At 34.7% G+C, this 23,063-nt stretch overlaps 1 protein-coding gene across 1 annotated transcript in view; it reads right to left on the reverse strand.

The window, feature by feature from the left end:
* LOC110207271 (aldehyde oxidase 1) overlaps window positions 1–23,063 on the reverse strand; it is an 89,466-nt gene that overhangs the window by 21,257 nt on the left and 45,146 nt on the right. Inside the window, exons 20-27 of the mRNA XM_020984901.2 lie at window positions 21,009–21,105; window positions 17,989–18,113; window positions 16,757–16,890; window positions 10,498–10,585; window positions 8,459–8,545; window positions 7,284–7,475; window positions 6,131–6,358; window positions 1,541–1,636 (exon numbers count right to left, since the gene is read on the reverse strand). Coding sequence (XP_020840560.1) covers window positions 1,541–1,636; window positions 6,131–6,358; window positions 7,284–7,475; window positions 8,459–8,545; window positions 10,498–10,585; window positions 16,757–16,890; window positions 17,989–18,113; window positions 21,009–21,105 — 1,047 coding nt within the window. The remainder of the gene's footprint in view (window positions 1–1,540; window positions 1,637–6,130; window positions 6,359–7,283; window positions 7,476–8,458; window positions 8,546–10,497; window positions 10,586–16,756; window positions 16,891–17,988; window positions 18,114–21,008; window positions 21,106–23,063) is intronic.

Genomic DNA, 23,063 nt, shown 5'->3' on the forward strand with positions numbered 1-23,063 from the left:
TCTTTCTCTCATCTATAATGAAAAGACTATGATTGCAGCCTCAGCTCTGATAAATTACATAACCTCTGAAAACCTTAGTTTCTTCATCTGACAAATGATGATTTATCTGTTTACACTCTAAAGAGTTTAGAAATTATATTAATATCTTTAGAGATTAAACGAATTTGTCAGATGAGTCCTAAAGTACAATAATAGTTGAATTTACCTAATACTTTAAGGTTTGCAAAGTTTTTTTACTGACATTCATTTAATTCCCAAAGCAGTTTTATGAGGTAGTTGCTTTTCTCATCCCTGTTTACAGATGCACACATTAAGGCTTATGGAGGTTGTGACATCTCCACGCTCATATAGCCACTAAATGTCTGAAACAGGATTTAAACCCAGGCCTTCTAAGTCCAGGGCTCTGTCAGGATTACATAGGCCAAAAATAATTTGTCAGATGAGGAAACCAAAGTTTAAAGACGTTAAATAATTTATCCAAGGAACCTGGGCTGAAACCCCAGTCTTGATTCAATAGGAGAGTAAGGGAAGGATCCTGAAGAAGTAAAGCATCACTTTAAAGGAAATGGGTAGAGAGAGTTGGCAAGGAGAATGGCCATCTCTTCCTCCAAGAAAGAAGTAAAAGAATAGAAGGGTCCTGAAGTGTAGAGTAGAGGGGCTTAGTTCCTTCATCTAACAAATGATGTTTGGTCTGTATAATCTCTAAATTTCCTTAATGCCATGGACAGATATTTTCCCCTATGCCTCAGCTTGACAAAAACATCCCTTCAAAAGCTTCCAATTACTTTGCTCTCATTTTATACCCCCAGAGTCATATTTTGAATCATAATTTAGATTTTTGTCCTTGGAGATTACTATTTTCAGTTTTCAGGCCAAATATTTTTCTGGTTGCAAAATTCACAATTTGGGATTTGGGCTCAAAAGGCAGTCTCTTCTGAATTCAATTCAATGAAGTATGTTAGCTGCTTTCAAACCTTGGCCATCTACAAAAAGTTATTCCTGATCCCCCTAGTTGTTAGTGCTTTCTTCCTCAAATTATTCTATTTACTTATATGTGTAAATGTATGAGGGCAGGGTCTGGTTTTCTTTGTTTTTTTCGTTGCACCCCAACAACTAGAACAATGCCTTATGTACAGTAGGTTACAGGCTCATATTATTTAGGTCCAGGAAAGACCTCCGAGGCCATCTTTTCCAACCCCTCACTTAACAATGAGGAAACTGAGGCCCAGAAGGAAAAAATAATTTGCCCAAAGGAAGCCAAGACCTTTCAGCATTTGCACTGGGGTCCTCTGACTCCAAAATCATTGCTACTTCTACTTGAAATATTCTCCTTTTCTTTTTAATATAAAGGTGTTTGATAACTGTTTGTTGAATTTAATTGTTTATCCCTCTACCTTAATACCCTAAAGTATTGATTTATTAAAATAAAAATACAAAAATATAACTGCTTTCCTTTTATTTTTCCCTCTCTGCACACACACACACACACACACACACACACACACACATATACACACACACACAGTTTATTTGTTCTTACCTGAATCATTTTGGTGTGAACCCCCTGCCCCATTTCAATGCCAGAATGAGTCACTAGCACAGATCCATCCAGATAGATGTGAACTAGAGCACCTGCCTAAGGAGAAAAAACAAAATCTGGTTTGGTAGTGCTTTTGACTAATGTTATAATTACACAATCATTCATTTAAAACAATTTTTCTTTTTTTTTTGGTGAGGCAATTGGGGTTAAGTGACTTGCCCAGGGTCACACAGCTAGTAATTGTCAAGTGTCTGGTCTGAGACTGGATTTGAACTCAGGTCCTCCTGACTCCAGGGCTGGTGCTTTATCTATTGTACCACCTAGCTGCCCCAAAACAGTTTTCAAGAGAAAAATCTGCACACGTACAGTTTGGCCTCTGGCAAGATGTCACATATGGAACAGAATCCTAACTCTCTTTAGTGTATGACTCAGGTATCAGCATAAAGCTTTCACATTCAATCCAACCGCACCCACCACTTAGCCTTTATCCCAATAATGCAGCCATCAAGGATTCAGGCTCCACTAAATTTTGGCCACACCTGCATAATCCTTGGGTGGCATATTAGGCAGATACTTAACTAAGCCATTTTACTGGGATGTGGTCACTACTGCAGAGCTTTTCAGGGCTGCTTATGTAGAAAAATAGATAGGAGGTACTAGTCTAATAGCTACATGGTAAGTTAAAGCAAAATAATCATAGGGTAGATGTTAGGAAAAATTTTCATTCCTTTTCTCCATTTTTTTAGGCAATTGAAGTTAAGTGACTTGCCCAGGGCCACACAGTTAGTTAAGTGTCACGTGTTTGGTCTGAGGCCAAATTTGAGCTCAGGTCCTCCTGACTTCAGGGCTGGTGCTCTATTCACCGCACCACCTAGCTGCCCCCGAAAAAGCTTCATTCTAATAGTACTGAATTGGAAATACTTCAAGTGGATCACCCATATAGGACTCAAAGAACAAAAAATTATGATAGAGAAAATTTTTAAATCCAGTTTTCCAGAACTACCAGAGAAAAGGAATAAGATAAAATATGAAATTCACTTCTGGAAAAAATTCAGTTCTCTATAATATAGTTCATGCTTACTTCCCTTCTCAAGGTATCAGTTTCTTCTTCCCTAAGCTCAGAGTTTTCGACCAAATGATCTCTGTGATCCCTTCTAAGTCTGACAGAAAAGCATAGTTGGGTGGCTCTGATCCCAGGACCAGAGGAAGGATTCAGTTCTAGCCTCTAATTCAGTGTAGATACCTACAATGAAATAACCAGGGCAATTGTCCCAGACCAAAGAGGAACCTGCATGCAGTTCAATTATTCTGAATTTGCAGAACTCCTTTTAAAAATCTATATGCAAAGCCTCAAAGAAAAACACAACTTGAACACAAGTTAACAAGAATTCCTTGAAGAGTTAGAGCAACAGGTTGTTTTGTTTTGGCTTGGTTTTTAGGAGCTAAAAATAATTTTAAAATAAAATGATAGCAGTATAGGAAAACACAGGAAAGGAAACTACAGCAAAAGATATGGGGGAAAAAATTAGCAGATTAAAACAAGAGGCACAAAAACTTACCAAAGAAAATAAATTCTTGAAATGGATTGTTGGCCAAATGGAAACTGATTCCATGAGACATCAAGAAATAGTAAAATGAAGTCCCAAGAAAGAGGGAATAGAAAGATATGTAGAGTATCTGATAGGAAAAACAATTGTACTGGAAAAGAGATTGAGAAGAGAGAACTTAAGAATCATTGAACTACCTGAAAGTCATGGGGGAGAGAGGGGAGAGGAATAGCCTATATATCATATTTCAAGACATTATAAAAGAAAACTGCCCATATATCTTAGAACCAGGGGGTAAAGTAAAAATTAAAGAATCCACTGGTTACCTCCTGAAAAAATTACAGTAAACCAGAGAAAAAGAATTCAAGTTCAGAAAAAATCACATTTGGGATTATACACAATTTAGCAGATGGCATTTAAAGGAGCAGAAACATTGGGATAGGATATTCCAAAAAGATCTAGGTTTAAAAACAAGAATAACTTATACAGCAAAACTAAAGATAATTATATAGGGGGAAAATGGATCTTTAATGAAATAAAAGACTTTCAAGTATTGCTGATAAAAAGGACAAGACTGAGTAGAAACTTTTATATACGAAGAGTCAAGAAAGTCATAAAAAAGTAAACATGAGTGAAAAATTATAAGAGACTGAAAAAGGCAAAACTGTACATTCTTATATGGGGACATGACACATGTAGCCCTTCAGTACACTATCATCCTTAAGAGCAATAGAAGGAATCTAATTAGATAGAAAGTCTGGGTACTATTCTATTATGTTTGGATGATCTCTTTTTAAAAAAAAGAATGGAAAGAATAGGGAAGAGTAAAACACTGAGATGGTGGAAAGAAAAGGAAAAATGGGAAAAATTATCTAACATAAATGGAGTATATAAGTAGAAATCTGCATTACAAGGAGGAGACAACAAGATGGGTAAAAGGTAACACTAGAACCTACATCTCTTCTGTACTAATTAAAGGAGGGAATTACACACACACACACATGCACACCCTGGGTAGAATTACATCTTACTCCACGGGGAAATTGGAGGGAAAGAGGTTAAGAGAAAGAAGGTGAATAAGGCAGATCAAGCATTAGCCAGAATCAAAACAAACTTTTAAGCAGAGTGTGGGGAAAAAAGAGAAAGAAGTATAATCAAATAGAATGTAGGAAAATATACAATTAGTCATCATAAGTATAAGTATTAATGGTATGAACTCACCTATAAAATTGAAAAGGATTAGTAGAATGGATTAGAAACCAGAATCCAACAATACATTGTTTAAAAGAAACACACTTGAAACAAAAAAGATATACAAAGAATAAACTAAGAAGGTAGGACAAAATCTACTATACCTCAGCTAAAAAAAATTTAGATATGATAAACCTCTGGAGAGCACTGAATAGGGATAGAACAAAATACACATATTTGTTAGCTGTTCATGGAAACTTCACAAAAATTGCTCATGGATTAGGGCATACATAAACAAACGCCCCAAAAAAGGAATACTAAATGTATTTTTTGCCAACCATATTCTAATAAGGATACATTCAATAAAAGGCCTTTGAAGCAAAGAATAAAAATTAATGGAAGCTAAATAACTTAATTCTAAAGAAGGGGGACATCAAAGACCAAGTCATAGAAACAATCAATAATTTCAATAAAAATAATGACAAAAATGAGACAGCATACCAAAATTTGTGTGAGGCAGCCAAGTCACTACTTAGGGAAATTGTTATATCTCTAAATGTGTTCATCAGTAAAAGAGATAGAGGAAATCAATGAACTTAGCATGCAATCAAAAAAGAAAACTAACAGATTTAAACCCCCCAATTAAATATTAAAATAGAAATTCTGAAAGTTAAAGGAAAGATGAACCAAATTGAAAGCAAAATAAAAACTAAATAAATAATACTAGGAGTTGTTTAGGGGTGGGCAGTGGAATTAAAAAGATACTCCATTAGCTAATTTCATTTTTAAAAAGAAAGAAAGCATATTGACAACATCTAAAATGAAAAACAAAAATGAATTAACAGACAATGAAAAGAAGAAATAAAATCAATTATTAAGAGCTATTTTGGCCAACAATATTCTGATAAAACTAACATTCTAAATAAAATGGATGAATATTTACAAAAATACAAATTGCCCAGATTAACAGAATAGAAAACAGAGTACTTAAATAACCCTATCTTAGAAAAAAGAAATCGGACAAGCCATAAATTATCTCCGAAGGAAAAAAAGAACAACTGAGGACCAGATAAATTTATAAGTGAATTCTGACAAATGTTTAAAGAACAATTAGTTTGAATACTACATAAACAGTTTGAAAAAATCATTAAAGAATATGTTCTACCAAATTCCTTCTATGACACAAATATGGTCTTGATATTTTAACCAGGGAGAGTCAACACAGAAAAATAAGCCGCATACCAGTATTTCCAATTAATATTGATCCAAAAAAATTTAATCAAATATTAGCAAGCAGACTACAGCAATATGTCACAAAGATCATATAATATAACTTGGCTGAATTTACAGTAGGAATGCAAAGCTGGTTCAGTATTAGAAAAACTACAAACATAATTGACCATATTAATAACAAAGCCAACAAAAATTATATAATTTTATCAATAGATACAGAAAAGACTTTTTGACAAGATACAACACCCATTCCTGCTTTAAAACAAAACAAAACACTAGAAAGCATGAAGTTTTCTTCAAATGATAAATAATATTTATCCAAACCAAAAACTATTATAATCTGTTATGGGAATAATATAGAAGCCAAGCATGTGTACAAATATGTATGTATATATGAATATATATCTATATGTGTATAGGTTTTTATGTGCATATATGTTTGTATGTGTATATTCAAACACATACATACATACACAGACAGCCGGCCTAGAGGAAAATATAATTTTGTTTTTAACCAAAGCTATATTTTCTTTGTTTTTACTAAAACTATATTTTCTACCAGCTTAACTTTCACATTAAGAAAAGGAGCATTCTTTGGCAGCCTGTATGGCAAACTTACCTGACCAGCAGCAAGTGAGCCAAGACCAATAGGATATTTCAATGGAATAAGTGCAATCCCTTTCTTTTTCCAATAATTCTTCCTGTTAAAATCTTCTACCATTGCTTTCCTTGCATAGTATGAGGACATTGCCATGCATTCATTCCAACATTTTAGTAGGTTGCTTGCATTAATCTTCTGTTTGTAGTGTGTTTCATCTATTTCTTTGTACATATTTATAATTCTCACCTTAAAAAGAAATTTTAAAACATGATACATACTATAGTCTCTCTCCTACTCTTGTCTATCACTCTCAATCCTACTCATGCTTTAAGGCCCAACTCAAATCTTCTACCTTCCATGAGCTTTCCTGTATTGCTCTAGCCAACAGTATTTTTCTGCCTATCAAAAGCCTCTTCCACTGAAACCTATTTAGGACCCTAAGTTCATAGGACCATAGACAGAGAGTTGAAAGTCCAATCTGTTCATTTTACAAATAAAGAAATTAGTCTAAAGGAAAGCTGCAGATTAAGACAAGGTAACTAACCATCAGAAGGCAATAAACATCAAAAGTAGGATATGAACCCTGTAACTTTGCCTGACTGATTCTATTAGACATAGACCAAGAACTAATCTAACACCAAAATCAGGCAGGATCGAGCTGACTCTGAGGACTGGCTCTGGAAGAAGTAGGTTGCCAGCCAGAGAAAATCAAGAACAATGAAGAGGCAGATCTGGTTCTTGTGCCTAAAGGACCATAACTGATAAGACCTTTGTCAACCTGTCTTTTCCCCTTTTGGTGTTATTCCATCCTTTCCCTGGTATGCTTATAACTAACCCATTGAACACTTAAAAGAAAGCTTAAATGCTATTGTCTCGAAGCAGAAAAATGGAAAACTTGTGTCTCCTCCTGCAGGCTAAACTGAATGATGGAGAACCTGGTTGATAATGAGGAGGTGGCTTTGACTAGTAATCAAAAGGGATCATTAGCCATGGAAGAAAAGGATGTGGTCACAAGGGGTGCAGTAGGCTCATGCCTATAAGTAAGGACTTCTCCCTTTCTGGGCCTTATTTTCCTCATCTATAAAATAGCTTAATTGGGCTATATAATCTATGGAATTTTTTTTCTGTTCTGATATTCTGTGCATTTTCTATTATATGATAATTTAGTTACCCTCTCTGGTGGCAAACCACTTTGGGCTGCAACTTTTGTTATGCATGATTCTGTAATCAGTGCTGCTTGGGGAAAGCCAAATCCACGGAAAGCAGTACTAGAAGGAAGATTAGTTTTGCAAACAAGGCCTCGACAACGTAAGTTTGGGATCTTGTAAGCATTGTCCAACTTTAGGAGACCAAACTGTGTTACCTGTAGGAATCAATCAGACAATCAATCAGCAAGCATTTTTAAGCACCTGCTTAAAAAAAATGCTTACCCTTCAAATGCCCATATGTCAAGCACTGTGCTAGGTACTGGAATAAAAGAAATCACTGATGTGATTGTAAATACTTGCCCTTCCTACTCCCTGTTTCTGTTCTTCCATACTTGAGACAAAAAGTAGTCCCATAATGGGTATCAAAAGTGGATGTTTGAGAAACTTTTGATTCTGACACTTGTATTCAGATGATAGACAATCAGTGTCTGAAGGCAGAGGGCAAAAAACAGCTCAAAGATCTTCTGATCTCACCAGGTACAAATAATCAATAACCCATATTTATTACACTTTATTATTACAAAATGTTTACATATATTGTCTCATGTGTTTCTCGCAAAAGTCATGCTGATTACTGAAACTGTTGTTATCCCCATTTTTACAGACTTTGAAGTAGATTTAGAGTGAAGTGACCTGCTCTAGATCTAGACCTAGCTTGGACAGTGAAGCAAAGTTGGGAATCCAATCTAGGTCTTCTGATTCATATTCAGTGGTTTTTCTACTGCCTCATACTGTTTCTCCACCAACAGTTTCTTACATAAAGAATATGCATTTCTATTGTCATATAGCTTACAGTAAGCCTGGTGTAGTAGATGGAAAGCTGGTCTCCACTCCTGGAAGACAACACTAAGGACTTACCTGTAATACTTACTGACTGCCCTACCTTAGGCAAATCGCTTAGCCTTTCAGTGCTCTAGGCATTTCTTTTACAAGACGATAATTTGCAAAGAAGGTGACAACTGCATTAGTTAAGAAAGTTGCCTCCTCTGAAAGTTTCTTATACCAATGAAATCACAGGCCTATTGTAGCACTAGAAGCAATAGTCTCTTTATGCTTATTACATAAACAAAATTTATAATTCACTTTTGTAATTCCATAATTTAAATACTTGAATGTATGGTTATTCATTAATACTTACAAGTAGAGATGCATCCAATGTGAAGCCAGCATTAGCATAATGTACAACATCCAGGGCCATAATTCTACCATCATTCATGAATCCTACCTAAAGAATAGAACTGCATCTTTAGAGACCAAAAGAAGAAAATATTTCCTTTAAATTTTAATTAACTATTTCTAAAGGCAAAGCAGGTTATTATTCTCTTGTATGGATATAGAGTCTACTTACATGTACCCTTGAAAGTAGAACATTCTTGTTTTTTTCCCCTGTTGTCATCTGACCTCTAGCAATAATTTATGGTAATGGACAATAGTACAGAAAGATATGAAACAAAATGAAAATACCTGTGCATAATGTATCGTGTAGCTGTGGAAATTACAAGTCTAGAAGGTATCCCTCTACCTGTAGCCTAAGTCCCATCCCCTCTTGAAAACTTGTTTCCATTTTCAACTCTTTTCACTCCAGTATCTTCATTTTCTCATTTTCCTCTGGTTCTTTCTACCTCCAAACACATTCTTCTCTACTTATCTTAAAAACCCTTTGTTTAGCCCCAATCTTTTTTTTCCTTTCTTTCACAGCCAGATTTCTTCAACAAATGATCTATCACTTATTCTTTTTTGTATCCACTTACAATCTGGCCTCTGTCCAAACTATACTACTGAAACTGTTCTCTCAAAAGGTGCCAGTGTGATCTTGGAATCTATTAATCTAATGACTTTTCCTCAATGCTATGAAGTTTGGATTCAGTCAAAGGGCCATATTTGAGGACCTAGAGGGCCACATGTGGCCTCGAGGTCACAGGTTCCCCACCCCTGTGCTAGACATTCTTTGTAGTACCTGACACGGTTGAATCTTCCTAAATTCTCTTCTCTCTTGCTTTCCAAAATATTATAACATACTATTTCTCCACTTTGACCATTCTTATTCTCTTTCATTTACTGCTCTTCTTTATCCCACACCCTACATATTTATGTTCCCAAAGGCTCATTACCTTCTGATTTTCTCTGATTCTTTTGCAGAGCACTAACAAATTCTCATAACTTTAGCTATCACCTCTGTGCTCATAACTTTAAAAATCTACATCTCCAGCCATAATCTAGACAGTCATCTATATATTATATTCCTACTGCATTCCTACTACCATCCATTAAGTATTTCTCCAACCAAACTCATTATTTTCTCTCCAAATTGATTCCTTCTTACAATCTGCCCCTTTTTAGTTAAAGACACATCATTCTCCTAATCACCTATGCTTTAAACATGTTCTACTTCTCCCTCTCCTGCATTTGCTCCCTCTCCTCCTTTCAATCCATCACCAGGTCTTATTTATTCTTTCTTCGTAATATCTCTTAAATTTGCCCATTTCTTTCCATTTCCAGTACCACCATCACAGCCTAGATCTGTACCACATGCCTAAATTACTGCAACAACTTTCTAATAGCCTCCCTAACTCCAGACTCTCTCATTTCATCTCAGAGTCATCCTATAATATCATCCTATAATATTAATCATATTAAAACTGCTAAAGGAATATTTTTATCATGCTATTCTGCTGCTCAAGAATTCACCATTTCTCCCCAGGATCTACCCACCAAGTGTTCTAAAGCTGGGCAAACTTGTTTTTCTTTTTTTAATATATATTTTCATAAATATATTTCAGTATAATTGGTTTCCTTTGTAATCTTATGTATGTTTAATGCAGTTAAAAATATTATTCTGAAAAAGCTTTCATTGGCTTCACCACACTACCAAAGGGGTCAATGACATAAAAAATGACACAATGACACACACACACACACACACACAATGACACAATGACACAAAAAGTTAAGACCCTCTAGCTAAGTTCAAACTTCTTGTGCTGGTTGTATCCAAAACCCCACAATCTTGGACTCACCTTACCTTCTCACAACTACTCAACAAAAGCACCCACTGCTCTAGTCAAGCTAGTTTCATAATTTCCCCCAATATTCACATCATGCTCATTCCTGCTGCTGCACCTTTGCTTCTCCATACTCATAACCTTCGTGCCACTCTGACTTTTTTCTCCTACTCACTTTGTACTTCCCAAGGTAAGGATGACGGCCTCCAGTTATTAACATATCTTCTCCACGTTCCAGAATGCAGCGGACTGGACAGCCAGTTCTAAAATCAGAAAAAGGTCAATTTATACCAACTAAGGATATGACATAAAAAAAATTAATATTTTGGATTTATTCAAATCATTTCCTTTCAGTTCATTTCCAGTGTTCCACCCCACCCTAATCCAGCATTGCTCTAGTTTGTACAAGGGCTCCTCTACTCCCTTGATGAAGCTTATGGTTTCCACTATACCAGCCTATGCTTTAGGAGCTTTCTCATTCTCTCAGGGACCTCTCTAGCTACCTTCCCATATAAGAAAAGAGTCTTAAGACATTTCTTCAGGGCACATATCTTTTGTATTATGCCTACCATAATGCTATAATGGATATAATGGATGTCCAAGGTATTTCATTTTATACTAAAAAACAACTGGGAATGCTCCAAGGGATGGCTTCTGATAGAGAAAGTGGAACAGAGAGATTGTCATCTCTTTGCTCTAGGCTACCTTAGGGTTAAAACTTTAGAGTCTAGAACCATCAGTGCAAAGTGCAAAGAAAACTAGGTTTAAGTTAAATGACAGGAATTTGAATCATAGCTCTACCTCTTACCATCTGGGTAACTTTGAAAAAAGTTATTTGATGTCTCAAAGCCTGTTTCCTCAGTCATAAAATGAATGGGCAAATTGCATTGATCTAGTATGGCCCATATAGCTTTAAAATTCTATGTTCCAACCCATAAATGAACTCCCAAAGGAAAAAAAAATGGGACCAAGTAAATTTATAAGCCAATTCTATCAGATATTCAAAGAGTTATTCATTCTAATCATACATAAACTAATTTCAAAAGTAGAAAAAGATGAAATCCTATCAAATTTCTTCTAGTATGCGTAGTCTTGGTACTTAAATCCAGAGCGAGTCAAAACAGAGGAAGAAAACTATACATTAATATCCCTAATGACACTGAGGCAAAAACAACAAATAAAATACTAGTTGAAAGACTACAGCAACATATTACAAAGATTATACATTATGACTAGGTTGGAGTTATACTAGAAATGCAAGTTTACTTCAATATTAGGAAAATTATAAGCATATTAATATCAAGATCAACCTAAATCATGTGATTATATCAAGAGATATACAAAAAAATTTTTTGACAAAAAATTTGACCCAAAAGTCTCAGTGCAAGTTGAAGTTTTAATAATTTAAATCAATACTCATTTCTATTAAAAATAAACAAATAAACTAGAAAATACTGGAATATATGGACTTTATCTTAACATGTGAAATAAAATCTATCTAAAATAAAATGCCAACATAATATGTAAAGGGAACAAATAAGTCTTTTCCAGTAAGATTAGGGATAAAGTGAAGACGTCCATTGTCACCACTAATATTTGATATAGTGCTAGAAATGCTAGCTACAGCAATAAGACAAAAAAAAAGAAATTGAAGGAATAAGTATCATCAAAGAAGAAATAAAAGTATTACTTTTGCAGATGATATAAGGGTGTGCTTAGGAGAAACTTAAGGAACTGACTACAATTACTTGAAACAATTTCAGCAAAGTTGCAGGAAATTAATAATTCTACAAAAATCATTGACATTTCTGTTATTTTTTCTAATAAAACAAAGCAGGAAATGATAGAAAGAAAATTTCCTTTAAAAGAACTACAGAATGTATAAAATATTTGGGAGTCTATCCAACAAGATATACACAGGAAATATACAAAAACAGCTACAAAACATTATTTGTAGAAATAAAAAAAACTAAAATAACCAGAAAAATATTAATGGGTAGGCCAAACCAATATAGTAAAAATGACAAAATTAATTTACTTAAACAGTGCCATACCAATAAAACTATCTAGGTACTACCTCAACAAATTAGAAAAAATAGTAATGAAATTTATCTGAAGGAACAATAGGTCCAGAATCTTAAGGGAAATAATTTTTTAAAAGTGTGGGGAAAGGATGCCTAGGAGTACCAGATGTCAAACTGCACTACAAAAGAAGTAATCATTAAAATGATTTGATACTGGTTAAATATATATATATATATGTGTGTGTATATATATATATACATATATATATATATACACACATACACATATATACGCTATATATAATAGATAGATAGATAGATAGATAGATAGATAGATAGATAGATAGATAAGTGTAACAGATTAGATACATAACTTATTGGAAGAAATGAATTTAGTATGTCATATTCAGCAAACCCAAAGACCCTGGAAAATGGGTCAAGGAATCACTATTTCACAAAAACTGCTGGTAAAACTGTATAGCAGTCTGGTAAAAAGTGAGCTTTGATCAACATCCTACACCATATACCCAAATAATCTCCAAATGGATATATGACCTTGATATCAAAGATCATGTCATAAACAGGTTAGAGGTACAAGAAAAAAAATTACCTTTCTGATCTATGGGCAAATAGATATGACCAAACAAGGGATAAAAAGAGATCACAGAAGGTAAAATAGACAATTTTGGTTACATGAAATTAAAAAGTTTTTGCACAAACAAATCTAATTCAGCTAAGATTAGAAGAGAAATAGTTAACAGAGGAGAAAAAAAAATCTTGCAGCAAGGTTTTTCCAAAAAAAAGTTCTCAATTCCAAGATACATGAGGAACAGATTCAAATTTACAAGAATAAGATCCATTATCAGTGGAATAGGTTAGGTACAAAGACACAGTAGTCAATGACTGTGGTAATCTACTGCTTGATAAACCCAAAGACCCTAGCTTCTGGGATAAGAACTCACTATTTGACAAAAACTACTAGGGAAACTGGAAAAAAGTGTGGCAGAAACTAGGCATAGACCAAAATCTTATATCATATACCAAAATAAAGTCAAAATGGGTACACAATTTAGACATAAAGGCTAATACTATAAGCAAACTAGGAGAGCAAGGAATATTTTAACCTGTCAGGTTTATGGAGAACAGAAGAACTTATGACCAAACAAGAGATACAGAACACTATGAAATGAAAAATGGATAATTTTGATTACATTAAATTGAAAAGTTTTTGCACAAACTAAGCCAATGCAACCAAGATTAGGAGGGAAGTAGAAAACTGGGAAAGAATTTTTACAACCAGTGTCTCTGATAAGGGCCTCATTTCTAAAATATACAGAGAACTAAATCAAATATATAAGAATACAAGTCATTTCCCAATTGATAAATGGTCAAAAGATATGAACAGGCAGTTTTCAGATGAAGAAATTAAAGCTATCTATAGTCCTATGAAAAAATGCTCTAAATCACTATTGAGTAGAAAAATGCAAATCAAAACAGTTCTGAAGTACCCTATCACACCTATCAGATTGGCTAACATGAGAAAACAGGAAAATGATAAATGTTAGAGAAGATGTGGGAAAATTGGAACATTAATGCATTGTTGGTGGAGTTGTGAACTGATCCAACCATTTTGAAGAACAATTTGGAAATACGCCCAAAGGGCTATAAAAATGTGCATACCCTTTGACCCAGCAATAGTACTTCTAGGATTTTATCCCACAAAGATCACACAAATGGGAAAAAGACCCACATGTACAAAAATATTTTTAGCAGCTCTTTTTGTGGTAGCAAAGAATTGGAAATTGAGAGGATGCCCATCAATTGGGGAATGGCTGAACAAGCTGTGGTATATGAATGTAATAGAATACTATTGTGCTATAAGAAATGATGAGCAGCTAGACTTCAGAAAAACCTGGAAAGACTTGTATGGTCTGATACTGAGAGAAGTGAGCAGAATCAGAACTTTGTGCACAATAACAGCCACATTGTGGAATGACTAATATTGATAGAATTAGTTCTTTTCAGCAATGCAAGGATCTAAGACACCTCCAAAAGTCTCATGATGGAAAATGCTATCCACATCCAGAGAAAGAATTATGGAGTTTGAATGCAGATCAAAGCATACTATTTGCTCCTTTTTTCCCTTCTGTTTTGTTTTGTTTCTTCTTTCTTGTAGTTCCTCTTGTTGGAGGAACACATGCACACACACACACACACACACATGTACAAAAGGCAAATTGACAAATGTTTTTCTTAGATTTTATTCCTCTCTGAATATTTTACAATCCAATAACACTGGCCTCCGTATATTCTTTCTCCCTACTCCCTACTTTTTCATAGGCTGTTCCCCATAGCTAGGATGTTTTCCGTCCTCATCACCACTTCTTGGTTTCCCTACCTTCTTTCAAGCTAAAATCTCATCTTCTGAAAGATGTCTTTGCCTGGTCCCACTCGGTGTTGGTACCTTTCCTCTGAAATTACTTCCATTTCTCTTGTGTATACCTAGTATGTACAGAGTTATTTGAATATTATCTTCCTCAGTGGAAATGTGACCTTCTTGAAGGCAGGGACCATTTTTGCCTTTGTTTACATCCTCAGTGCTTAGCATAGTGCTTGGCACAGAGTGGGCCTTTAATAATTGCTTCTTGACTTTTTTTTTCCTTGTTGGAAGGGCTGTGGAAAAACAGGTACATTGATGTGCTATTGGTGGAATTGTGGATTGGTATAGCCATTCCAGAAAGAAATTTGAAACTATGATCCCAAAAGTTACTAAACTATGAATACTCTTTGATCCATAAATAGCATTACTAGGTCTACCCCTCAATGAGATCAAACAAAGAAGAAAGAACTCACATATATAGAATTTTTTACAAAAGAACCTAGGTAGTACAGTTGACAGTGTTCTGGACCTGGAGTCAGGAAGATCTGAGGCCAAATCCAGCCTCAAACACTTACTAGCTTGTGTAACCCTGGGCAAGTCATTTTAAGACTGCTGTCTGCCTCAGTTTTCTCATCTGTAAAATAAGGATAATAATTGAATCTACATTCTAGGGCTGTTTGGAGGATAAAACGAGATAGTATTTATAAGAGCTTAGCAAACCTTAAAATGCTATATAAATGTCAATTATTGTTATTATTGCTATTATTATAGAGACAAGGAATTAGAAACTAAGGGGAAACCATCAACTGGAGAATGACTGAACAAAATTGTGGTAAGTGAATGTAATGGAATACTACCGGGCTATAAGAAACAAAGAAAGAAATGATGTCAAAGAAACCTGGGAGGACTTATGTAAACTGATGCAAAGTGAAATGAGCAGAACCAGGAGAAGAATTTACACTATAATATCAATATTACAGAAATGAATAATTTTAAAAGATTTAATTGAGAATTTCGATTAATATAATAATTAACCATGATTCTAGAAGACTAATGATGAAGAACACTATCCACCTCCTGACAAAGAGGTGATCAGCTAAAATTCATAATGAAGCAAACATTTTGGGGCATGGCTAACATGGGCATTTGTTTTGCTTGACTACACCTATTTGTTACAAGGGTTTTGCTTTGCTTTTTTTTTTTTTTTAGTAAAAGGAGGGGGTGGCAAAGAAAGTGGAAGAGAGAAAAAAAAAGTTTGGTAACTGAAAAAAAAGTCCTGTTTTTATTATTTCCAGAAGAAAAGATCACTGGACTTTGTTACTCAGCAAAAACAAAAAATTAAAGCCTTTTAGGTATATATATTTGACTATATATACATTTGACCTGTGAACATGATTTATTGCAGAAATACAACAAAATTCCCATTTATTTAAAGGAATCCCTATATTGAGCAAAGGATCACTCAATAGGTAGTTAAACCAAGTAATTATCACCAAATCAAGTCTATTGCCTTTCTGCTTTCTAGGTATTACAATGTTTTCTACTTTTTTTTTGGTAGGAATTTACAACTATGTTGGTTTCTACAACTTATAAATATATACAGTTTAGTTAGCTTTACAGTAGAAAAAAATTTCTAGCTTATTTCAATTTTTTTCTCATTACAGGTTTTTTTTTCTTTTGTTTTGTTTTGCATATTGGACCTCCCTTCTCCCATTTACCAGAATTAATTGGGAGTTCATTATGTCTCCTGGGTGTTTTTATCAAAATTATTTTGTTTTCCATAACTCACATTTATAAAGCTCTTTCATATTTACAAAGCACTTTGTTTTCCAATAACCAAGGCATAAAGGTAGTGAAAGAATTATGGCGGTACACATTTTACATTAAAGAAACTAACACTCAGAATGGTTAAGTGACTTACCTTGGATCATAGCTAAAAGGGGCAGAACTAATGTGACTCCAAAAGCACTTCTTACTCTACCATACTGACTCTCTTGATCTCATTAAATATCACTTAAATTTCCACTTACTTGTTTGCTGCAAATGCGGTAATAGCTGCCATGATACCAGTTTTTAATGTTTTTCCACCAAAAGCTCCACCAACTCTTTTGACATGACACATGATCTTGTTAGATGTAACCTTTAACACAGACGCTACTATGCCCTGTAAATATTAATTTGGATTAATTTGAATCCTTTCAAATATGAAATTTAGCTCCTACCAATAAGAGAAATTATATATGTGGGGGCAGGGGAAGGGTGCAGAATGCTAGCTGCTAGCTAATCACTACCATGAAGAAAAAAATGGTTTCCTAGGCCAAGAAATACAAATAGTGGAGTACTGAAGACTAGACAAATGTAATTTTTACTGATTAAAGTCTCCTTTTCATTCAAAGATATACCAAAACCAAATCAGAAGCAATCCATGTTAGCCTGTAAAATCTGGGTATTTTTATCAAATTATAAAATATTGATTTAAATAAAAATGTTTGGGGATTTTTTAAATTTCCAGTAGGCCCAGAAGTCTTATCTCTATTTATCAGAATTATGAATTCCCATAAACATATTGATATATCAAGAGGCAAAATTGTCTTGGAATTACAGAAATTCCTAAATGGATATAGAATACTGCAGTAAGATCTTGTATCATGCTACATATCACAAAATTTGAGAAATGTATTAAAAAGATGGAGATAAACATGTTTTAAAGGCCTGGGAACTCACCTGTCTTAAACTTCATTGAAAACTTATAGGTTGTAATTAAAGCTAAGCTTGGGGAAATGGACGGTTTGTCAAAGGTACACTTAATGTTCAATGTGATAAGAGAATAGTTCTATGATGAATTTTAAAATGTGTCAAAACTTGTGAACTCAAATCACTTTTATAATAAGTGACTTCAGCAAAAGGAGGACATATTACATATTAAAAGGTTTTCTTAAGATGCAAAAAAGGTTTATTGTATATTAACAGATATAATTTTCTAATTTTGTCCCATTTAATACACATATCACTATAACAACTATAGTATTCTCTGTTCTCTGATTCTAGGTTGCTCCCAAAAAAGCAACACTACAGAGTATTGCATTTCGAAAACTGAAGGAATATTCATATCATTATGGCGTAAAAAGTATTAAATTCAGGGTATTTTAAGTAGGCAGTGGGGTTTGGGATTTTTTGTTGTTGTTGTTTTGATTTTTGTGTTATTTTTTGTTAGAAAATTTTTAGAATTAACTATGTGCCCTGGACAAGGACTCTACCCTACCTGTACAAACTTGGGATATTGTGTTGACACATAGACATCCATTTCTTTGTCCTCTCCATGTGGAACAACAAGCATGCTTTGAGTTTCCACGTAAAAATGTTCTTGGCCTCCGGTACGAATCTCACCTATTATAGGAGAAAAAAACCAACAACCCTCAAATGTTTATACAAAACAGTTTGGATGACAAGTTTAGGGGGCAAGTAAGGTCAGGAAAAAGCTGCACTACTGGCTACCCAACCTTAATCTCATATTTCACAAGCATTTCCACATGCAGCAGCTCCAGCCCTAGATGATCTGCAATGTCCCTTCCAGGCTCTATGTTCTCTGATCCAAACATCTTTAAGTCCCACAGGCAATATTAGTTCACATTTATGGGACTGAACTGTTGTTCTAGATTGGGAAAGCTCAGGATTAAGTTATAAAATATAGCTGGCTTCTTAAATTCAGAGACAAAACTCCAATGCAAAAATAAGTAGTAAATATAGAAGGGAGAGAGAAAAGGGAAGAGAGCATATTCATAGTGACCATTATCCTTCCCCCATGCCCAAGGTTATCCCAAGGCAATCTCATTGTCCCAAACTGTTTATTCCTGACCCCTCCTCCCCACCTACCCAGTCAAATTTCTTCTTCCTAAGTCTCACAGATTCCCCTGGAAGTTCCTTATTGTCAATGGGAAAGTGGGTGATAAATGAAACTAATACAAGTTAATTTTCTGTAATACTCCTGATCCACTAACATTGACAAAAGTCAGAAACTCTTCCATCTTTAAGGGAGGCAGTGGAGTACAGTGGAAAGAGTGTTAAAGTCAGAGAACCTGGGTTTAAATATTTACTTTGCCATTTGGCACCTGTGTGTCCTTGGAAAAGTCACTCTATTTATCTGAGCCTCAATTTCCTCATCTGTACTTCATCTACTCTATACTTCTCTGTACCTGTGTGTGTGTGTGTAGTACATGCTTTTATATGAATATGTGTATAATGTACCTGTTTATATGTATATATATATATGTGTGTGTACATACAATGTACCTGTTTATATGTGTGTATATGTATATATAGTGTGCCTGTTTATAATGTGTGCATATGTATATATGACGTACCTGTTTTTCTACATCTGTATGTATAGATAATCTACCCGTTTTTGTGTGTATTTATAATGTACATGCTTTTATATATGTGTGTGTATTTGTATGTGTATATATAATATACCTTTTTAAATGTGTGTATATTATATATGATGTGCATAGGTATGTATACAGTGTGTACCTGTTTATATGTATGTATATAAGACCTGTTTTTATATGTGCATATATATATGATGTGCCTGTATGTGTATACATATACATGCATATGTATATATATGTATATATAGTACCTATTTATATATAATGCACTTTATACATGTATATAAAATATAATGTTATATATAATTTTATATGTGTATATATACCTATTTATATGTGTGTAAAATGTATCTGTTTATGCATATATACACACATATATGTATATATATATAAAATATGCCTGTTTGTGTGTGTTTACATATGTATATGATGTACGTGTATGTGTGTGTATTCTCTACTTCATCTACTCTGTACTTCTTTTCTACATGCCTGTGTGCATATACATGTGTGTATGTATATATAATGTAAACCTATATGTATATACATGTTTATATGTGTGTATGTAAAACAGGTACATACAAGAGAAGTAAAAAGTAGACAAAAAGTCCCCCCCAAGGGGCATATAGTAGCAGTAGGTACAGGAGGACCAGGAAAGGCCTGCGACAGGATAGGGAATTTGGACTGAGTCTTAAAGAAAGCCACATATTCTGTGAAACAGAGGTTAGAAGGGAGAGCATTCTAGGAATATAGAAGACAGCCAGTGGCAAGGCCCAGATGTGGGAGATGGAGCACTGCATGTGACAGGAGGCAAGTATAGCCTACAAAAGTTATGAATGAGAAACCAATACAGTGGAGAAGATCTGGTAAACCATGTAAGCTGACATGCTGGATTCCCTTCTGAAGGTAGGCAATATCAAGGCAATAAACTCTGCTTTGAAACAAAGGACAGAGAAGACCTCTTATACAAGTTAGATTGCCAGCAAAAAGTCTGGGTAAATTAGAGACCTGGAAAAGCAGGATGGTAGAAGGTACTGGGGGAAAAAATCCAGATTTCCTGACTTGCTTGTGGTTTACTTAACAACTCTATCCTTCTGAAAGTAGAATTGATAGGTGGAAAAATGGAAAAGTGATTGGAGAATTACAAATTTTTAGAGCTAGAAGAAATTTTAGAGGTTGGGGTGGACAAGGATATTAGATTGCTTCAGGTAGGCTGATACCTGTAGGACAATATATTCAAGCTACCAATATTGATTCTCAGCAAGCAACTGGGAAAGCTGTATGTCTGAGATGCACCTGACCTGAAAACCCCCTATTAGAAATCCTTCAGGAACTCTCAACATAGCTTGCTAATAACTCATATTGACATAGCACTGAAAGGTTCACAAAGCACATTCCTCACAACAACCCCATGAGGTCAACATTACAAACATTATTATTCTCATTTTACAGAGGAGGAAACAGACTCCAAGAAGTGATCCACCCAATGTCATAGCCTCACAGATGTAAAGCAGGAAAGCTCCTCCAAAGTCATCTTATCAACCCTTCTCATTTTACAGAAGAAGAAATTTAGGCTTAGATCATTTAAGTGACCAGCTCAAGATTACACATTAAAGTGGTGGAGCCTGGATTTGAACCCAGGGCCTCTGACTTTTAGCACTGCACCACACTGTCTTCACAAAGCTAGTGACAGAAGCTGGCAACTTTGAATAGCTCTGCCTCACTTCAATCTAATTCACAGTCAAGTCAAGACATCACTCATGGTGTCATTGGTCTTCAAAAACAAAGGACAAACAACAAGGAGAAATGACAGAGCTGAGACTGATGCTAAGATCTTATATAAGTCTTCTTTCTCTTATCCAACACTGCTTCCCTATGTTTAAGGAGCAAAATGCTTTACCTTCAAGGATTTGGTCAACAGTTTTAAATGCTTCATCAACGTTTCCATAGTCTATTTTTCTTTCTGGCTTAAAGAAAGAGTTGTGCTGTATAGCATCCTAAGGATGAAATGGAAAAAAATATATGTGTATATGTATGTATACAATGCATATATATATATATGTATATATATATGTATATATATGTATATATATATATACATATATAAAATAAGGATTATTTTTCTCAAATGTGGGGAGAGGAAGTGGAAGGAAGAGAAAATAAAGTTTTGCTCATTGAATAAAAATTTAAGAAAAAAAAGGCTGATTGGTAGGAACTTAACATTACACAAGACCCAGCCTCATTGTTTTCACTACTTGAGTCTTAGCAGCTTTCTTCCCATGCCCATGTCTTGTTGAACTTTCCCACAAAAGATTTGTGCAGAGGCAGTGAAACCTCAGGGAGTGTCCACTCCCAGAGGAGACTATATAAATTACATAATTTGAGATCTCCTGAAGGTGCAGGAGGTAGGAGAGAATGGAAGGGGTGAGTACACTTAAAATAGTCAGGATAACAGATATCATTTTCCAAGGACAGATTTGCCCTCCCCATTTTAAACACAAGTTTCATTGTTAAGAGGATAAAAGGAAAACAGTTTGCCATCATAACAATGATTAATTCCAAGTGTTGAAGAACATTGGTAATAAAAAAAAGTTATGTGGCTTTTCCCAAAAGATAAAATTTAGTAACTCACTAATCAATTTTATATAAACAGTGGAACTGGGAAGAAGTAAACACAATTCAACTACAATAAAATTTGCATTCTGATTCTGAACCAACTCTAAATGCATAAATTACAGCAAAGTCCCAGTTCCTTCCCCACAACCATATTCTTTTTATAGATCCATACAAGCCATGGCAATTGGATGTTATCTCTGTCTCTTGACAAGTGTTGAAAAGGAGTCATAAACTACTGTAAGTTCTAAAATTGATTGCCATGATCAATTTTGATGGTTATTTGATGGTCGATGGTTTTAATTTTATCATACCAAAGTAATAACTGATATATTTCACAGTTTATTTAATCACCTCATTTGTTTTCTAACTAAGCTAAGGATAATATTTCCTGGGTTAAAAACAGAAGCATGAGCTCACACATAGAAAGCTGGAAGGGCCTTTAAAGTCCTTCTGGTCCAATCTCCTCATTTTACAGACGAGAAAACTGAGGCCCAGAGAAAAGCAACTTGCCCAACGTCCCACAAGTAGTAAGCAGCAATTAAAGACTTTGAACTCAGGTCCAAATACTCTAGTTCAGAACACTTTCCACTGTAACAGGCTGCCTCCCGAAGTTAATTTGGAAACTCTATTGAGCATTTTTTTTTTCAAGACCACGTGTCCCCTGATTTCTAGGCCAACTTGAACCTATGTATTTTCCAAATATTTCCTGGTGAGGGAGGCCAGACTTTGATCTTTTGATCTGGATTTGGGCAGTATACTATACACACCCCTTTAATCCACATCCATTTGTGTTTTAATCAGTCTTAGATTTAATTGCTAATGAAGATAGTACAGAGGTGGAGTAAGGACTCTACTCCACACCTTAGCGGGGGAACATTTGTAAAGTTTGGGTTTTTTATTTTGGGTGGAGCTTTTTGTCAGATAATTAGAGACTTCATGAGTTGTTTCTTAATTTTTTTTCCCTTGATGATGGAGATGGGAACATTTTGAAACTGGAAAGAAGAGGAGGAGTAGAAGGAGGAGGAGGAAAATATCCAGAAGTGCTCATATTTAAACAGAGCTTTAAGATTTGCAAAGTGATTTAGGGATGCAGTGGATAAAGTGCTGTATCTAGAATCAGGAAAACCAGAGTTCAAATCCAGCCTTAGATACTTACTAGTTCTGTAACCCTAGCGAGCAATTTAACTTTTCTTAGCCTCAGTTTCTCTATGGGTAAAATGGAGATAATAATAGCACGGACGTTACATGGTTGTTGTGAGGCTTAAATGAGGTAACAAGGGCAAAGTGCTTTGTAAACCTCAAAGTATCCTATAAATGCTAATCATTATTTTATTATCTC

The sequence above is a fragment of the Phascolarctos cinereus genome, unplaced genomic scaffold, assembly GCF_003287225.1.
Source record: "Phascolarctos cinereus isolate Bilbo 61053 unplaced genomic scaffold, phaCin_HiC Scaffold_726;HRSCAF=1367, whole genome shotgun sequence".
Classification (NCBI taxonomy): domain Eukaryota; kingdom Metazoa; phylum Chordata; class Mammalia; order Diprotodontia; family Phascolarctidae; genus Phascolarctos; species Phascolarctos cinereus.